Source organism: Sinohyriopsis cumingii, chromosome 10, assembly GCF_028554795.1.
Source record: "Sinohyriopsis cumingii isolate HCF-2022 chromosome 10, ASM2855479v2, whole genome shotgun sequence".
Classification (NCBI taxonomy): domain Eukaryota; kingdom Metazoa; phylum Mollusca; class Bivalvia; order Unionida; family Unionidae; genus Sinohyriopsis; species Sinohyriopsis cumingii.
The window spans coordinates 75,016,855-75,037,301 of NC_142970.1; the positions used below are offsets into that span (position 1 = coordinate 75,016,855).

General features: G+C 34.9%; 1 protein-coding gene across 1 annotated transcript in view; it reads right to left on the reverse strand.

Annotated features, from left to right (window-relative positions):
* LOC149790401 (uncharacterized) overlaps window positions 1-20,447 on the reverse strand; it is a 263,333-nt gene that overhangs the window by 163,130 nt on the left and 79,756 nt on the right. The window contains exons 11-13 of the mRNA XM_089972455.1: window positions 19,689-19,755; window positions 12,257-12,306; window positions 9,793-10,025 (exon numbers count right to left, since the gene is read on the reverse strand). Coding sequence (XP_089828581.1) covers window positions 9,793-10,025; window positions 12,257-12,306; window positions 19,689-19,755 — 350 coding nt within the window. The remainder of the gene's footprint in view (window positions 1-9,792; window positions 10,026-12,256; window positions 12,307-19,688; window positions 19,756-20,447) is intronic.

The following is a 20,447-nucleotide window of genomic DNA, read 5'->3' on the forward strand; positions in this document are numbered from 1 at the left end:
GAAAAGCATGCAGCCATTGTCAAAATTATTTGAAAAGCATGCAGCCATTCAGGTCTATACATTTTTTGAAACATACTCTCTATTTCATAATGCGCAATCATGATTTAGAAAGTACCACTCATGCCAAACAAGGAACTTACCAATTTAATTGATCTTAGGCTGAAGGAAATGGATAATGGACATATGACTGGGATTGTTTTCCTTGACTTCAAGAAAACCTTTGGTCTTGCTGATCATGAAATTCTGCTGCAAAAGTTTAACTGTTACAGGTTCGACAATCCATCTTTAAACTGGTTTAGATCATACCTAAACCAAAGGTCTCAACAAGTAAGCATTGGCAATATAAGCTCTCAGATTTATAAAATCACTTTTTTATTTTTACAAGAAATTGTGAAATAAAATCTATATGTGACATTTAAAAGGGATACTTGTCAAGTATTTGAGAAAATAAGGACATGAAATGTAGCTTTACTTTCTCAAATTGACTTTTATGTGCAACATCAGTAGAGCTGGTAAAATGGATGTTTACAACTGAAAAACCACTACTAATGTCATGAAATCCTCACTCTAACATATTAAGTTACATGATGATTCCTGATGTCACAATGATGTCAAAATTTAGACAAGTACAAATTTTACTACCACAAATTCTGCCCAATCAGAAATAACTTTACATTCACAAATGTGTTAAAACAAAGAAAAAGGTGTCTAAGAAGCACACAAGTACTACCAAAGAAATGAATAAGCAATGAGGATTTTTCCATATATATTTTTTTGACTGTAAAGAAAAATTTCGGTAGAAAATCTATCAGAAAGAAAAAGTCTACAATTAAAATGAAAATTGTCACATAAATTTACTGTAAAATGTAGTTTTGTGCAATAAATACTTTCTGGTTTTCTATTTCATTAGTGTACCTTCAAGGAATAACCATCACAAATAGAGCAGTCCAGAAATCACATAGTACATGCACATCATCTTAGAGCAACAGACAAGTATTGCAGACGAGTTTCATTAACTTGACTACTGGCTTTATGCATAGCTAGAAAACACAATAAACTGGGAAGAGTGTACATAATAAAGTGTTAAATCTAATCTAGCACAATCTACAATAATCTAATAAAAATGTACATATACTGGAATAAATCTAATCAAGCACACTCTGCAATAGCCCTGAAAGAGTGTACATAAAACAGGGTTAAATCTAATCTAGAATAATCTGCAATAGTCCAGGAAGAGTGTACATAAAGAGGATTAAATGTACTCTTGAGCAATTTGTTGTAGTCCAGGAAAAGTGTCCATTGTATATATATATATATATATATATATATATATATATATATATATATATATATATACACACACACATACATACATACATACACAGGGTTAAATTTAATATAGCACAATCTGCATTGAGCTATTAGGAAGCAGTTTCTAGGCTACAGTAGAAACAGTCTGAAGTGCAAGATGAAATACATGCAGTATCATGCTATTTAAAACAAATATTACCTGCTGTGCACTGAAGCTAGCATGGAACTATAATGCACTATAGCTAGCACAGAACTATAATGCATTGCAGCTAGCACAGAACTATAATGCACTGTAGGTAGCACAGAACTATCACACACTGCAGCTATCACAGAACTATAATGCAGCAATACAAACACATTTTTAACGATGCTTACCATAATTCCACACATAATTGACCAATGATACTCAATATTACTAACATACAGACATTTTTCTTTCAAAATATGGCAAACAATACTGTGAATTGTTTTACTTTCATCATTACTAATATACTGGTTTAGCAAACATTTACCTATTCACCAGTACTTAAATTAATGGATGGGTACATTCATTTCCACAGAAAGATCAATCTGTCCAGTCTTAAATTCAAAGCTGTAATAAACACAAAATGCATGAAAGCTGGTAACATATAAAAAAGTGTTAATAATTCACCAAGTCTTTAAATTCAGTCTGTAGCAACCATGGAATCATTGAAAATTGGTATCCCTAAAAGACTGTAAACTAACAGTATTGATTTCAACAATAAATCAATAAATCAGCCTTTTTATATGTGTTGTGAGAAAATTTTAATTGCAGCCCTGAAACAGGGATTAAGGTCATGAAGAAAGCCTATGAACCTATCCAACAGATCTGTCAACTGTTTCAATTTATGTCTAAAGCACAACTAAAATCCACTACCATATATACAAATCTGTTTTTAGTGCATGAGTTGGAAACAATTCAAATCTTGTCTTTTCGTGGAGCTCTCTTTTTTATCATGGATTTGAATTAACAAGGTTTTAAAAGTAAGCATTCAAATTGGTTTAAGCATAGTAACTTGCCCACCTTACTAAAAATATCTGGTGTGTTCACTAAACTCCCACAGTATGAATCTCAAGACATTATGTTACAAATTAGTGACCTAAATTTGGTTATCCTGCAGTTGCAGAGTAGGTTACATGCATCTGTCCATCACAAATTAAAAGTTTTAATTCTAGCATATAACTGAAATAAACTGTGATCAAAGATGGAATTGTATCTTATGTGTACTATGCTGTACAAAATAATCTGAGATGTTTTGGGTGCATTTTAATTGTTTCCATAGAAACTCCAGAGCTTATGTTTTAGTCCACAGAAGAATATTCCAAAGTGGTCTGTGAGTGTACAGATTTTATTATGTACAGCAGCCCCTATCCCACAACAGTGCCAAAAAGCATGTAAAACAAGAACCCCAAGTGGACCTGATATGGCACAACAAGATACACTGTCATAATGTGTATGTGTGTGATTTGGATTTGTAATGTAGTTTTAACAATTTTTCAGTCATATCACTACGATGTCTGCAGTGTGACAGTTCATAGTGATGTCTAGCAGTGGGGCATCGTGACGCAGACATGTAGCATCATGTCCCACCCAATCACATTATCCTGACACCAGGCAGACCAGTGCTAACACTAACCTCTTAATGCTGATCACCTAGCGAAGCAGCTGTTAGTACCATTTTTTAAAGTCTTTGGTATGACTCGACTGAGGTTCAAACCTGTAACCTCCCCCATCTGAGACGGACACTCTAACCTCTAGGCCACCAAAGCGGTCATTGTCTATAATGCAACTGTAGTAATAAGATTGGTGTCTTGGGTTGAATGAAGTTTTTAAAAGAATGTTGGTACGGCCATCCTTTTAGGAGAAGTAGCTGCTACCAGATTTATAAAATTGTCTGTGGTCAATTGGCATCATTTTCATTTGGTTCAAGTACATATAGTTAGAAGATTTTAGTGAAAACACTATGTCAATAGAGCCAGAACAGTAAGTGAACTAGTGATAACATTTTGTTAAGATAGACACATGACCATAAAGCTGGAGATTTGATGAGCACCATTTTATTTAGAACAAATGGTTATTATATGAAGTCATATTGAAAACTCCCAGGTCTGTATGACCATCTGCTGTGCAGAAGAAGTAACTATAAAAATATCTGGATGGTGATATGATAGTGGTCATGTTTTCCCTTAGGTTCAACTACATATTACAAGAAATCTTCCTGTGACAATTCCATCTGACTATGAATATCCTTTCAGGAAAAGTATTTATAATGTGATTTTTTTTTGTAGAGGGCCTCAAGGGAGATTATTTGTATTTAACTAATTGAGTTAACCTCTTTAAATAAAGACATTGTTGTTATTATTAACATATCGTAAGAACCATAGAAACAATTTGCAATAATTACCGCAGGATTCAGTTAGGGATTTTTTCATGTACCATTTTAAAATGTCATCCTTTCTCTTCAACAACTTCAGTTTTAAATGCAGGGAGCTCATAAACCCAGAGCAAATTGACATGTATCAGTACATCTGTCTGCATTGGACCCCATTTCTAACTGGGTTTATTTTATAGATAACCTTAAAATGGTCAGATAACTTAAGACTAATGGATCTTGGAAGGCTGTAACTCAGCTGCTTAGAAAAAAGCAACAGAAAGCAATTATCATTGGCAGCACAACCATCCCTGGAGGCAAGGCTTCAAAAAAGTTCAGAAACAAGGAATCGGGGTTCCCAAACATTGGAAGGATCAGAAAGATTTTCCATGGCTATCAGTATGCAGCATCAAGTAAGTACATATGATATTTCTTGTATGAATAATACACCTGACAATTCTGTCACTGGGAAAATTTCAGCATTGTTTGAAGGTTGGCAGAATATTACCTCAGATGCTTCCATTCTGAATAGTGTGCAACATTATAAAAATAGAGTTAGAACAGTGATCTGTGTAAACATATATATTAAATCAAATTATTTTAACTGAAAAGAGACAAATTAATGCTAAAATTAAAAAAATTCTTGCAAAAGGTATTTTTCATAAAATTATTTCAACACCTATACAATAATTTGCAAATAACACTGGACAACAAATTTTTACAAAAGTCATGTTGCTGAAATAAAATTAGTCAATTCTTATCAATTTTTATGTGCTGAACACGAATATGACAGTCAAATTGCAAAATTGGCTCTAGTTTTTTTGTAATCTGCAAGAAATTAATGTTTACATAACGAAATGCATTCCAATAGTAAAAGGTCAACTGTAATAGCCTACCTATAAAAAATCAAGTCATTGACTACATCTTAGATTTCTTCGCCTGTCTCTTGTACAGCTGTTCGGGAGCATCTCTGAGGAGTGTCCAGCAGTAGTCAGCCAGCATTGTAGTGGACCATTTTCCCTGGTATCTTTGTTCCATTGTTGCGATATCTTGATGAAAACGTTCGCCGTGTTCATCACTAACAATACCACAGTTGCTAGGAAAGAAATCCAAATGGGAATGAAGGAAGTGAATCTTTAGAGACATATTGCAGCCAAGTTTCTTAAACTTCATCAACATGTCTTCTACTAGTTCCTTATAGTTTTCTGCCCTAACATTTCCGAGGAAGTTTGTAGAAACTAGGCGAAAAGCATTCCATGCTTGTTTCGCGTCACCTTCCAGCAAGTTGTTGAACCGGTCATCTTTGAAAAGCTCTCGAATCTGAGGACCCACAAAAACTCCCTCTTTAATCTTTGCTTCGCTGAGTCGAGGGAATTTTTCATGCAGGTATCGGAATGCTGGCAAAGTCCGGTCAATGGCTTTCACGAAGTTCTTCATCAAACCTAGTTTGATGTGAAGGGGTGGTAGCAAGATTTTCTGAGCCTCAACCAGAGTTGGGTGTTGGATATTCTTCTCTCCAATGGCTACATTCTGCCTGTGAGTCCATTCCTTCCTCATGTAGTGCATTTCCCTTGCTCGGCTATCCCACTCGCATAAGAAACACATGTATTTTGTATATCCTTGCTGCAGTCCCATTAAAAGGGCAACTACCTTCAAATCACCACAGAGGTGCCAGCTGTACTTGTTATACTCAATGGAATTCAGTAGCTGCCTTAAGTTATCGTATGTCTCTTTCATGTGGACAGCATACGCTACTGGAATAGATGGAAGAATGTTTCCATTGTGCAAAAGCACAGCCTTGAGACTCAGTTTCGAAGAGTCCACAAATAGTCTCCATTCTTGTGGGTCATGAGTGATTTTTAAAGCATTCATGAGGCCCTCAATATCGGAACAGAATATCAGATTACTTTCCTTTCTGAAGAAAGGCTCCAATTGCTGGTGGCGCTTTCGATATGCAGTAATTGTGACATCTTCTTCTAGAAGATTCCATTGTTGGAGTCTTGATCCTAGCAATTCTGCCTTGTTCTTTGATAAGTCCAAATCACGAATCAGGTCATTTAGTTCTTCCTGTGTTATTCTGTGTGGGGTTGATGATGCACCACAGTGAAAATCTGGATCACTGCATGCCGATGGACCAGGAGAAGAACAGGTCGACTCACCTTTGTCTTCGTCAGATGAATCAAGAGAATATTCTGCTGGAGGTTCTGGAATAGGAAGTCCCTCACCATGTGGAACTGGTCTCAATGCAGACGGAATGTTTGGGTAGACTATTCTCGACTTCTTTCGCTTCGTTATTCCGCCGGAAAGAGGAGGAACCAAGCAGAAGTAACAGTCATTTAGGTGGTTGCTTGGCTCTCTCCACACCATTGGGACTGCAAACGGCATTGATGACCTTTTGCAATTCAACCACTGTGAAAGCTGTGTTGTACATGTAGCACAGCATATATGCGGAGCCCAAGGCTTGTCTTGGTCACCAGCCTTGTATCCGAAGTAAAGATGATATGCCTTCTTCACTTGAGAATTGATACTTTTCTTCTGGTTGGCAAATGTCACTTCCCCACAAATATAGCAAAAATTGTCCGCGGTATTAACACACTTTCGAGGCATTACTGTTCTTTATTGTACGTAAATGGATAAAATAATAAGTTTTATGTAACAGTAGCTTGAACTGTCTCGCACAACGTCTAAAATATTTTAAATGCTGAACCTATCTGATTGGGCTTTATATAGTACACTGCTTACGTCAGCTTCAGCAGCCGCCTGGCATTAGTATAATAGGCATACACATGTACAGTACACTGCTGACGTCAACTTACTTCAGCAGCCGCATGGCATTAGTATTGCATTGCATCAGAAAATGATGCAATCAACTGTGGATGATGTGAGCATGATGGTATTATGCAATGTTACATCATTATTCCGGATGTTGCTGCAGTCCTACTGGAGAAATTTACACAGTGAAACATAGAAAATGAGGTATATGAATATCTTCAAAACGAGAGCCAATACAAATTTTTCACGGTTATATTCGTGTTCGGCACACCAAAATACTACAGATTAGGGCCTTTTCAAGTCAGTAATGATTTCACTGTTGACCAGTGTAATTTCATTCCAACTTAAAAAGATCGATCTGTGAGACTTATTTTGAAGTTATAACAATGTCATAAATGTGTTGACAATAGATATCAAAATGTAAACTTTAAAAACAACTGTTAACGCCATTAAAAAAAATGCATCAGTTGACTTAAAGGGTGCCTACTTAGTAACTCTGTTCCTGTGGCACAGAAACAGTGGAAGTATTTCCGATTTATGTGGTTTGGGGATATGTATGATTTTACCAGGTTGCTGAATGGTTTGGCATAACCATGCCTTTTTACCTGGCTATTGCAGCCAGATTTTGCATCATAAAGATGAAAGGTTTCACAAATGTAGGATGCATTGATAATAGTTGTTTCTTCATATGACCAGAGTAGAGAAATGTTCAGGAAATAGTTCATACACTTGATGGATTGGGATTCACCATTCCCCCAGAAAAATCTGTTTGGACCTACCCAAAAATAAAATCTGTGGGCTCACTATTCCCCCAGAAAAGTCTGTTTGGACCTACCCAAAAATAAAATTTGTGGGCTCACTATTCCCCCAGAAAAGTCTGTTTGGACCTACCCAAAAATAAAATCTGTGGGCTCACTATTCACCCAGAAAAATCTGTGTTTGAACCTACCCAGAAATACATTTTGTGGGATTCTTGAGGGACTCTGTCACAATGACTATCATTCTAACTCGAGATAAAGCGGACAGACTCGAGGCTCTGTGTTGTCATTTTTGTGGAAATGGAACATCTCTATTCGTGAATTGGCTCAACTTGTAGGATTTGCTTCTTGCTAGCGAACCGCATGTGGAATGTGCATCTTTATATTCTAAAGATGTAGAACATGAGAGAAATAAACACTTAAAGGCACATTAAGGTAATTTTCAATCTTATTTGTCATTTTCGACAGACAGCAGACAGTGTAATTATCTTGGTGGATATCTAATGTGCACTCCAGTTTTTAAAGTAGTCTCACATGGTGAACCACAGGTTAAGTTTATGTCTTTCAACAGTGACAGCTCGCTTGTCGGTTGGAGGGGAATAAATCATACAACCAGAGCTCAAACAGGTGGTCATTAGAATCAAGATGAAAACTTAATCATATTAACCTCTTGGAACAGAAAGCCTGCTGTTTGCCATAACAATCTTTCTGGAGGTGAAGAATGCTCTTGTGTGCATCTACATGGTTTAACTCTGCTGCAGTTTTCATGTGAACAAAATCTACAGAGGCTTTCACTTTACCGGCCTCGCTAACTGATGGTGGCAGTGGACACCAAGATGGTAGTAAAATAAAATAAAATTAATCTCTCCACAGTCATTTTAATTCCTCTAATCCACTGTAGTAAGACAGCTGATCAAGGTTTTTCTGGCACTCACTAACACAAAGCTGTCCACATGTGGTACAGCTTCCTGGTCAGCCTAAAACATTCCCAGCTGCACAGAAGTGTTTTTATTGCTGGGTGTATTCAGTGTATCCCCCAGGCGCGTAAAACTGAGGGTACAAAAAAAACCTTGGTGTCAAAACTGGGGGTCAAATAAAAAATGTGGGGGTCAAAAATGTACTGACAAATTTTCATATGACTCGTACTTTTTCAGCCTGAAATAGGATAATACAACTTGCACAACATACTCTCTCTCTCTTTCTCTAAACATACAAATAAACCAACATGCACAATCAAGAAACAAATGCATTGTCCATTCAAAGAATAATTTTATTAGTTCATTTTTCTTTTAAAGTTGTACTTTTAACAGTCTCCTGAAGCAATATTATAGCCTGACACATTACATATAAGACAATACAAAAAGCCCAATAAATCTTTTTAACCAAATGGAAGTTGATTAACTGCCTTTCATAAAATGTGTACTATCATAGGTTTCATTGTACTTCGTCCTATAACACATTTATCCAAATATCAAGGAGGATATTCATTCATCTTCTTTATAATAAGTTACACTTGAACTTTAAGATCTTTCTTTTATTGCGCAAAAGTTAAAAACCAACAAAATCTGCAATGACCCGCTGACTTTGTAATCCAAATAACGCATTTGTCTCTGCAAGTTTACTGATTTCTTTGTTGTAAAATAATGTCTTAGGTTATAATGTGTTCTCCAGATATCTTATGGTGAACGAGGGCAGATTTTAAAAACTTCTAAAGTCCTGTAACGAAAGGATTATTCACTTTTGCAGTCTTTGCAATCACGCAATCAGAAGTCACACCGGTAATCATATGGAATCTGCCGTATTCCAGTCAAGGGAATTATTTTCTCCATTTTTTATTAAAGTTAGATCCACAGTTACTCTTTTGTGTTCTGCTTCTTTCACCTTCTTTGCTAATGCTTTTTAGTGCATGATGTTTTAATCTGGAGATCACTTTCTAGTGCAACAAGCCTTGAAGTTAAACATCTAGATGACAGCTTGCTGAGCTTGATAGAAATTGCAAGAAGCTCGCAAGATTAGGGGAAGCTACTCCATCGTAACATTGCCTATGCTAGTCTGGTTCATTGTTTTATATGTTCCCTACGTTGCACTTGGCTATACGAATAAAGGAGCGCAAGGCAGGGAGCAAACAAAGCGGGGAACCAGTCAACGCCTATACTCGAAAGTATATACGATGCCATCCATCGTCCAATGCATTGTATATTAAATAAATCCTGATCATATTATGAAAATCCTTTGCGTAAAAAAAACGCACGGCAACAAAATGTGTACGTCAATTTTCTCCAGCATGCATCCCTGACGCACAAATGTGTGTAAAGGGAAACACTGGTATTGCAGTAACTGTCAAGAATATGCCATCAACAAATGATCCACTGGCTGTATGTATCATCAGCTAGGTGGACTAATTTGCAATTCCATCTGGAGTAGACTCCAAAAACTGCATAGCTTATTTCTTAATTGTAATGTGACAGAATAATGTAATCAACAGAAAAATGTGACACAGGTTGTTACACTATCTGCTAACATGGGCAATGTGATGAACCATACTATCTCAAGCTTACCTGCATGTTCTTTTATGTTTTCACTTTTGACGAGCTTCTTCCAAGCAAACTCCTTCAATCTGTTTGAAAAATAGTTCCCAACACTTTTCCCACCATTGATGTAAATTGTGAACTTTTCAGACTGTTTCTCTTCATAAATCTTCTTGATTTTGCAGACAATCTCCCCTTCAAGTTTCAAGTTCCTCCGTTCAGACAAATGCAGGGGATACTTTTGCACATTCACTAAGTCCAACCTAAATAACACAGAGCAGAATTTCTCTTAAATGCTGTGTGGCCTCTTAGAAGTATGATCATACAAATGCCACCAAGTTTAAGTTTTAAGTCATCCAGAATCTACTAGTAGTTCATAAGGCATGGCCAATTTATCCTGAAAATGTACATCCAGACTTAAAGATCTATGATTATCCACTCAAGATTCACTTAAATTTTATCTTATCGGTTCTGGAGATCATACAACTTTTAAGGCTGAGTTTGAGCGTATGATTTAGTGTCAACCCATCAAATAGGATATTACCTTTGAAACACCATATCTGATTGGCTGTTAGCTGAAAACGTATCTGAAACTCAAGGTTAGTCTTTTATGATTTCAAAGTCCGACTGGTTGATTCCAGACTTTAATTTAAATTAAATTTGTTTTCTGAGGATGAAGTCCAGGTCTAAATTTCACCAGCTGAAATGTACACTCTGGTTTAAATTTAATTCAAGGGCATTCCAATCTGACTGGATGGAATTTAAGTCCAACTTTATTCTGACTTAAGCTTCAAGACCTGTTGGCTAAACTAAGTCCAGGTCCTAATTTCACCTGTGTGCCTTAAAAATAAATTCCAGACTTAAGAATGTGACTGGTTAATTAATTTTAAATTCATCCAATCTAACTGTTGGATTGTAGACCAAAGGTAAAAGTCCAGACTAAAATTCTATTGAAAAAAATCCAGACCATAGTTTAATCAGTTTCCAAAGCTTGAAGCAACCAAGAAAGCATGACTCCAATTAGCTAAGATACAAGTCAAAGGCTAACCACCAAGCCAATGTTGATACCCATTTATTAGTGTTATACCTATTTATGGCTCATTCAACCAAAGCAAGGAAGGTAAAGAGTCCTGTAAGATGAAATGTCTCGCACAAGGCACAACAAAAACTACAGAACCTGAGACCTTACTTTTGATTGGAGTTCACCGTGTCCACAATGTTAGCTAGACTGTCTCTCTATCTCAACACTAATGGTCTGGATTATTTCACTTTGTACATAATTCCACCATATGTACCAATTAAATCAGAAATTAAAACTACTACCCTTTATACCAGGTACACGCAACCAAAATGTCTAGAAAATAAAACCACAGACTCTACAAATCTCTGCACAAGAACTTATTGATTTTAATGAAGATTTATAAATGCAAACAGCACTATAATTGCAATCAGTTTCAATTTATTTATTCTGGTTCCTGGTTTGTTTGTTATTGATTCCTAAAATAGACTAAATCTTGAAAGTGAGTGGACTTTTCACTGATTCTGGAGCATGTCTGATTATTGTAAATCATTGTTCTCAATAATCTGCATTTTGTTTACTTATGAATTTAAGAGGGAGGTTTTTCTGAGAATTTCCATCAGTAATTACCAAAATTTCCATCATTTATCCAGAGTCTGTTAAAAATTGTGTAAAGAGGTCAGTAACTGCATATTTCTATAAGCAGGATCTAGTACTCTCAAGTATTTTATGCAGAACTAGGAATAAGTGAAGATACCATAGTCAAAAGGGCCTGGAGGCATGGAGGATAGAGCTCTACATCAATAAGGAAGTTTCAAGTCTTATTTGCCAGCATCTCTTACACCTTGAGTATTTTTATATTTATGTAAAAAATATTCTAAATTCATTCCGTGTTCTTGATATTGTATTCTTTTTGCCTTTTTCACTCTTGCCAAGGGACCTGATAACAATAACACTTTCACACATTGATCCAATGTTAATTTCTTTTTTTTTGACAGACACAACACAGCTCTTTATGACTTGGTCCCCTTATCTATGTATAGTGATCACTGCAACAGTGTTTGAAAATACACTTCCCACCACACAGTGTGTGGTCAGTGTTTGTTAATCAGTCATAAAATCCCAGCAAACACAGCATACAGTCATTTAAACATAATGAGGTGGCTATAATCCCATAGGAGGCTGAATAATAATGAGGGCACAAGTGAACCATCAAGTATAATTCCAGGAAGATCGAGTTTCTAACTTTTGAAACATATCAGTAAATTAATATTTTCCAATGTAATAATCTGTTTTCGAATTCATACACTTTCTGAGTAATCCACAAAAATACAAGAACTTTTAAAGCTAACCAACAAAATTCAAGCATTTTTCAAGATGCCCTGGTAATGCTAAATTTCTCCTCTAGAGAACAGGTCCAAGGCAAAATGTGTGGAAAAGGACTGGGGGTGCCCACCTTTAGTGAAGTACTCTTACCCTGGAGTGATGTGGACATCAAATTGTAGTGGATACTCGTATTCACTGTCCTGTATTTATATAAAAAATGAAGATTTATTAATTACAGTAATACAGAAAATAAAAATAGAACTATCTACTAATATTACTAGAATTATCCATTCTATTTATTATCCAAAGGGAAGGGAATTGCAAAATTTGTCAACAACAAAAAATGAGAACTTGGAGTGATATATAAATCATAATGCTTTCAGTTCTCACCAATTTAGTAATTTCATTATTGACATAACATTTTCATGAATTATTGATCTGTAGTACTAATGCTGCACAAACATCAAGATGCCATAAATCTAGACTGAGCTTAAATGTGAACAAACCAACAGTCACCAACCTTATTATTGGCTCCTCTATATGAAATGGAAAAAATTCCCAGTAAACTTACAAGCCAATGTAAGGATACTCCCAGAGCCAAATATCAAATGTTAATAAAAAAATCTACATTATGTGCTTGATTTTGTCCATGAGTGAGGGTTGTGTCCACCTGATTTTTGTCATGATTCTAAGAAGTAAATAAGATGTTTACATGAATTAGAGTTCAAGACATACCTTGTTTACAAGTTTGTGGGGTTTTCTGTAGAAAATATTATTGTGTCATAAACCAAGTGAAATATGCATAAAAAGGATTTGGTGAACAATTATTCATTTCTATATCAAGATCAATCTGTGGAATCATTTTTATTTGTGGTCATAAATAATTTGAGAGATATCTGAATTATTCACTAGAATTACAAAGTGCTCAGTGACATTTTGGACTAAACCACAACTTTAGCACTACTGAAAATTTATATAAAGACATTCTCAGTTATATCACTGTGTTACTCCAGGGCTTTCAAAATTACGGAAATTCATTTCTGCATCATTGTATACATTCTGCACTTGTGACAGAACATTTAGGATCATTTGGGATTTAATTTTAAAAAAACTGTGTTTTTTGAATTTTATTTTTTTATTCAAGGGAAATAAATTAGTTGTTGATCATACTAAACTTGATTTTGATTCTTTTCTGTTACATAGTTTAAGACCATAGAGTCATAACACAAGTAACTAATTTTACTTCAAACACAGAACAATCTAATTACTCTGCTTCAGTAGTGCAAGTGAGAAAGAATGGCCTGAGATCTGGACACTACCTAGACTAAATTCAGGAGGATTTAAAAAAAAAACAACCCCAAAACCCTGACTAATTAATTCTTTTTTTTTCATACACCAACACAAAAAGCAGAATGTTTGTATCTGGACTTATCCCATATGTTCATGCTGATGTGGAACCTCTAAACTCCATGTTGACAGACCTGTGAGAGAACTTTACTGTTAATTATATTCAACAATACAAGCCCTGTTTACTACAGGACAAAGATAAAATGAATAGCCTACTGCTTCACAAAAAAGACATCTGAAAAAGTAAGGGACTGTACAATATCTCAGAAATCTGAATTATTGCACTGGCATCTTGAAGTCAACCAAGACTGACTATTGCTATGACTGTGGAGAACAGGGCCATGTCTCCAATGTATGTTGCAATGGGAAGTAGATGTGATGCTACATGTGTAACATGTTTGAATACAAACACAACCATTGTTCTCAGTTTAGCAGCTATTAGGAATGTGGCAAAGAAGAAATAGCTTGCCTGATTAAAACAACACCCCAAAAACTTTCAGGTTATGACAGAAATAGATTTGATCCTTTATGATGTATGTGAAGACTGAATTATTTCCATGTATATATATCATGTAGAATCATAAGATGACCATGATGGTCGAATAGTTGTTCAAGGAATCAGAAATCTAGACTTTGCAATACTGCATATTTTTGTACTGTATGTTAGTAATATAATGCTGGTAAATATACAGTCTTGATATTACTTCTCCCTATGAGTGTCTTAAATATCTAATAGATCAATGTCTTCAGTTAAATATCTAGGATATCAATGTCTTCAGTCAAAACTCTAACATATCAATGTCTTCAGTCAAATGTCTAATGTATCAATGTCTTCAGTTAAATATCTAATATATCAATGTCATCAATAGTCTAATACATCAATGTCTTCTTCAGTCAAATTTCTAATACATAAATGTCTTCTTCACTCAAATGTCTAATACATCAATATCTTCAGCCAAATGTCTAATATACTAATGTCTTCAGTCCAAATTCTAAAACATCAATGCCATCATTTGTCGAATATATCAATGTCTTCAGTCAAATCTCTAACATAACAATGTCTTCAGTCAAATATCTAATACATCAATGCCATAAACTGTCTAATACATCAATGTCTTCAGTCAAATGTCTAATACATCAATGTCTTCAGTCAAATGTCTAATACATCAATGTCTTCTTCAGTCAAATGTCTAATGTATCAATGTCTTCAGTCAAATGTCTAATACATCAATGTCATTAAATGTCTAATACAGTGATGTCTTCAGTCAAATGTCTAATACATCAATGTCTTCAGTAAACTTTCTAATATATCATCTTCAGCCAAATTTCTAATACATCATCTTCAATGTCTTCAGTCAAATGTCTAATACATCAATGTCTTCAGCCAAATGTCTAATACATCAATGTCTTCAGCCAAATTTCTAATACATCATCTTCAATGCCTTCAGTTAAATGTCTAATACATCAATATCTTCAGCCAATGTCTAATATATCAATGTCTTCAGTTAAATTTCTAATACATCAATGTCTTCTGTCAAATGTCTAATACATCAATATCTTTGGTCAAATGTTTAATACATCAATATCTTCAGCCAAATGTCTAATATACCAATGTCTTCAGTCAAATGTCTAATATACCAATGTCTTCAGTCAAATTTCTAATACATCAATATTTTCAATCAAATGTCTAATACATCATCTTCAATGTCTTCAATCAAATGTCTAATACATCAGTGTCTTCGGTCAAATGTCTAATATACCAATGCTGTCAGTCTCACACTAAACACACTGATGTGTCAAACTCAACTACATGTGGTCAAGGTACAAAAGAACAGTCTGACATCCTGTGTTCTTCATTTTTAATATAAATAAGATTTCAAGATAATGAAGAGCAATCTGTAAAGTCAACAATACATTCACACATTACTGACACCCTAGAAAACCAATCCTAAGTGATCAAACCTGGCTTGTATCGGACCTCTTCCAAAAAGATCTGCAAGTAACCAACCTTAATATCCAACATATACTCCCTAAACTTAATGAGATTAGATTAATATTATAGCAAACAAGATTACTCTGTATTCTGGAGCTATGTGAAACCATTCTCTTTGACAGTACTAATGATTTCGCTCTACAAACAGGAAAGTTCAACTCTGATAGAAAGGACAGGTCATCAATGGATGGGGTCGAGTGGGAGTGTTCTTCTATTTTGACAATTCTATCACCTGTAAGTTGTGTAAGTCTAGAGACTATATGATGGACAGCATCTGGAATGAAGCATCCTTCACCCAATCCATGCCAAAACTCATATTTTTATTTAACAGACCCACTAGTTCTTCAGCTGTTTGGATTATTAGATTTGAGGAGCAACTAAAAAATTTAAATTCAGAAAGATTTTGAAACTATTATATTAGGTGACTTTAACGTTGATTACATGAAAACTCAACCATTAAAATGGATAATTAAGTAGTTGTTCAACTAACAGCTTTGCCAACGTAACAAACATGCCAACTAGAGTACGGATAAAAGAAAAAACGAAACCTGAAAATATCAATGAAATTAATGTGCCAGCATATGCTGTGAGTGACCACTATCTGGTATGTATAACTTGAAATAGTTTGACAATGAGTTAAAACCCTTTCACTAAGTAGCAACATAGTTAATGTCAACACTGTCATAGACACATGGCATCAGTTAATAAATACAGGGTTAAACAAGAACTTTAACCCAGATGGATCACCACATGAGATTAACTGATTCGGCCTCGATCCCGTCTGTAGGCGTGATGAGGCTGTACCCTACTTCCGAGCTCTGCAGCATCAAGGTCATTTAAGATACACCAACATGGGTGGTATTTAAAAACAGCAGACAGATATGGATCTAAAATGAAAGCAAATAATCTGGAAGTTCTGGTTGCACTACAAAATACAGAGGGAAAAACCTCATTTTTTGGACTTGTTTTTTTTCTCACCCAAAATTCGCTTTAAGTCAGAATGCGATTTTGTGTCCGGATTTTAGACCTTTTGGCCTCAGATCTAAGGCATACCGGTCTTAACTGCACACAGACAGGTGATTCTTTGCAAAAACTAGGATAAAGTGGGCATTTGGAATAAATTGCGGTCTCCATATGAAAATGACAGGTCCATTAAGCATATTAAAAAAAAAAAAAAACCACAACGATTTTACCCTTCTGCTCATGCACAAGCAAAATAAACAATGGAAAATGATGTTTCTAATACAATTAGGGATTAGTCTCATGGAAAATGTGTTGAAAGCCGATGTATTATGATGTATTCAGAAATAGCTCCCCAAATGTCTTTCCTACGCACATTTCAGGCAAAAACGACAGTAACCTCTGGGGCCAAATGAGTTAATGAGGCTAGTCATTTAATGGATGAATTTCACCTGACAAAAGACAAGAAAAACATCACAAAATGGAGGAATAAAGCTAAGTACCTGACTTAATGAGTCAAAAACAAATACAATAAATAGGCTTTTGATCACAATAAAAGCACCAAGTCTTTTGAAAGCATCTAAAGTCCAGAGCCGAATCCTTCCAAGAATTTTTTTTCTACTCAAGTTCTGCACAATTATGACATAGGAGCATATCTACAAGATCATGCTGTTATGCTTAATAATTTCTTCATAAGCCTCTTAAGTCAATGTCACCAGAACCAGGCTAACACCCAAACTGTGCTTCATGCATTTCTATCATTCAGAAAAGCTAAAATTAATGATGAAAAATATTTTTCAAAAACTAATGTTAGTGAAGCTGAGGCTTTTGACATGCATAATGAGTGTTATCAGATCATCTGGACTGGACGAAATTTGTTGCACCAATAATAACAAAGTAATTGAGGAATATTATAAATAAACTGAAGTAGAATGACTGGTAACTGTCCAGGTACCTTTAATTGTGCAAAGGTTACACATATCTTTAACAAAAGAAGAAATGGAGTATCCAAGGAACTACAAACAAATTTTCACTCCACCTATATATATGTATTATCTACATTACTTGAATAGCAAGTAGATAAGTAAGGCTATGAATTTTTTAAAACTTGCATTCTCTTATATCAGACACAACCAGTATTTACAAAATATTTCTCCTGCCAGACAAAACTCACTGAATTAACAGATATTTGGCAACAAGAAATGGATAATGATTCTTTAACTGAGACTGTTTTTGCAGACTTCAAGAAAGCTTTAGATGTAATTGATCGATTTCTACTGCAAACATTTAACTGTTTCAGGTCAGATCATTCTTCTTTAAACTGGTTTATAACATACCTAAACTGAAAGTCTCAATGAGTAACCATTGGCAATATTAACTCTTAAACTTACACTATTCATTCAGGGGCCCCTCAAGACTGTTTTAGTCTTCCTATTTTTACTTATTTATGTAAACAATCTTCCACTGAATAATGATTCAACAAACACAGTTTTGTCTGCAAATGATACAAGTGTGTATACATCTCTTCCTTATATGTTATCCAAACAAGATTAGTTTCAGACCTTATTTCAAGTTCAAAGTTTGGCACAATAAACATGGTAATTAACGAAGGTACAACAAAATGTATAATTTCTCTGGGGGCATCTGTGACAAAGACTACATAAATTAGCTAACTTCCTAATTATTTCTTACATTAAATAATCATCGGTTAGAAAATATCAAAGATGAAAAAATTGTGCGCTGTAGCTATATTTGCAGATAATAATTAACAATGTGATCATTGACATACTGACAATATCTGTAAAGCACTCATGTAAAATTGCTCTACTTACTAGGATCCAGACATACTTTCCTACTTAAACTCACATTCTATGCTTCAATGCATATATTCTTCCAACAAAGATTTATGGTACAGCTCTATGGGGAAACTATATTAAATCTTTGCTTGGTTGGATACATACAATTCAGAAATTGGCAGCAAGATTCATTAGATGCATCTCTAGGTTATTAATCAAAAGCAATGTTTACAGAACTGCTATGGCTTACAATATACGAAAGAAACGAGTTTTACAAGGTTCTTCTTGTATATAAATGTCTACATAGAGGTGCACTAGAGAATCTTCAGGATTTATTCAGGCCTTATTCAACATTTTACCATTTGAGATTAATATCAGATAGAAACCTTCATCCATCAACACCATTAATTGAGCAGTTTAAGAAAAGTTTTCAATATTCTGGTAACGTTGTGTGGAACAGGCTTCCAATGCACATGAAATCTTCATAAAATATTGAAGTATTTAAAAAGAGACATCATGAGCATATACGTGTTACCAATTGATTATAATAGAATTTAGTATATTTATAATATAAGCAAGTCAAGTTAAATTAATTAGTAATTACTATTATCTTGTGTTCTTTTATACATTGTTCTACTTCTTAAAAGGACCTCAAGGGAAAATAATTCATGACTAATTAAGTGATCCTTTATCAATGAAGTAATAGTTAATTGTAGTAATGGTAGATGCCCCTCTGCATCATTGACTGTACATCACTATATTAAACATTATACAACACTCACACACATATACATACATACACACAATATTTAAAGTTATTAAAGAATTTACCCTGTATTAAGCAAACCACTTGCCTTATGAAACGTCTTTTCTCACTTGCCAGCTTAAGATATACTTGACTATATACAAGGTACAAATGTTACTAACTGATAAAATGCATGTTATACGCATTTAAGACACTTTCCTATGCTTACAGATGATGACCACACTCAACCCATACAAACAACTTTAATACAGGTACAGACATGTACATCCATGCTTGCATTTATCAGTCAATCTAACCATCCATTTCTGCATAAGTTACTGACACATAAGCTCAAATAAACTAACAGCATTATCACACAATGTACCTAATAGTTTTGGGGGGCATTTTTTTTGTTTCTTTGTGGGTTTAGTAACATTTTTCAGCCCATGATAGATTATAAATGTGGCCAGTAAAACTGGTGGAGAAAGAACCCCAGAAAACCTCAGGAAGAACCAAGGACCCATGGGAAGCTACTGGCAAGCTTTCTCACATACACACATTGGCCAAGATGAGATTCAAACCCACATGGACAGCAGTGAGATGTACCAGTTATCTGTTAAAGCAAGTGCCTTAGCCCACTTGGACACATGTAGCCCCTTAGCTAATAGATGTCTTAAAACAATCAGACTGACACACAGATAGATAGAAAGAAAGAAATACATGTGAAAGAAAAAAACATACCTTGAAGTCGAATTTCACCACGGTCTCCAGGTAGTCCAAGGGTAGGTAACTTGCAATGGATATGGAGCTGAAAAAGAATTACAAAATTTAAGCTACACTCTGATCTACTAAAGTCACCTGTTACATGAGTGTTCAAAAAGGTCCAGTTATACATAACCAAGACATGTGTCCATATAATATGGATGCCCTGCCAATACCACAAAACAGTTGAGTAAATTTCTTTCTCAAAACAAGTCTATAAGTCCATTCAATACTAAAACAAAATGCTGTACAGGACATAGATTCTTTTAAACTTTGGTTTTAATCCATCAAGAATTTACTGAGCAGAAATTAAATGTGTGACGGACATAATAAATGGACATATGCTCCCTTCACATATGTGGAGAAGGCACACAATATATTTACAATATAAGTTTGTATTTTATCCTTTAATAAAGGTCAGTGCAAGGTCCATCAATGACCTTCAAAACTACTATGCACCTGAATGCACAAAACACTGCACTGAAAAATGACCAAGCCCCAACTTACATACCTCAGTCCTAATAATTGTTTAAGTCATATTCAAGCCAAACATAATTTGTATCCAACTGGATTGCCTATTTTGGATCGACCAGTATATCTGGGGTTGGTACAATTTAGCCAAGTATGAATGCTGCTTCCACTTGTATTCTTTATTTATGACTGGATGTTTATTTAAGAATTATCTGTATGATCGGCATACTGCAAAGGGCATCCACTTGTGAGGTTCTGTGTTCAAAC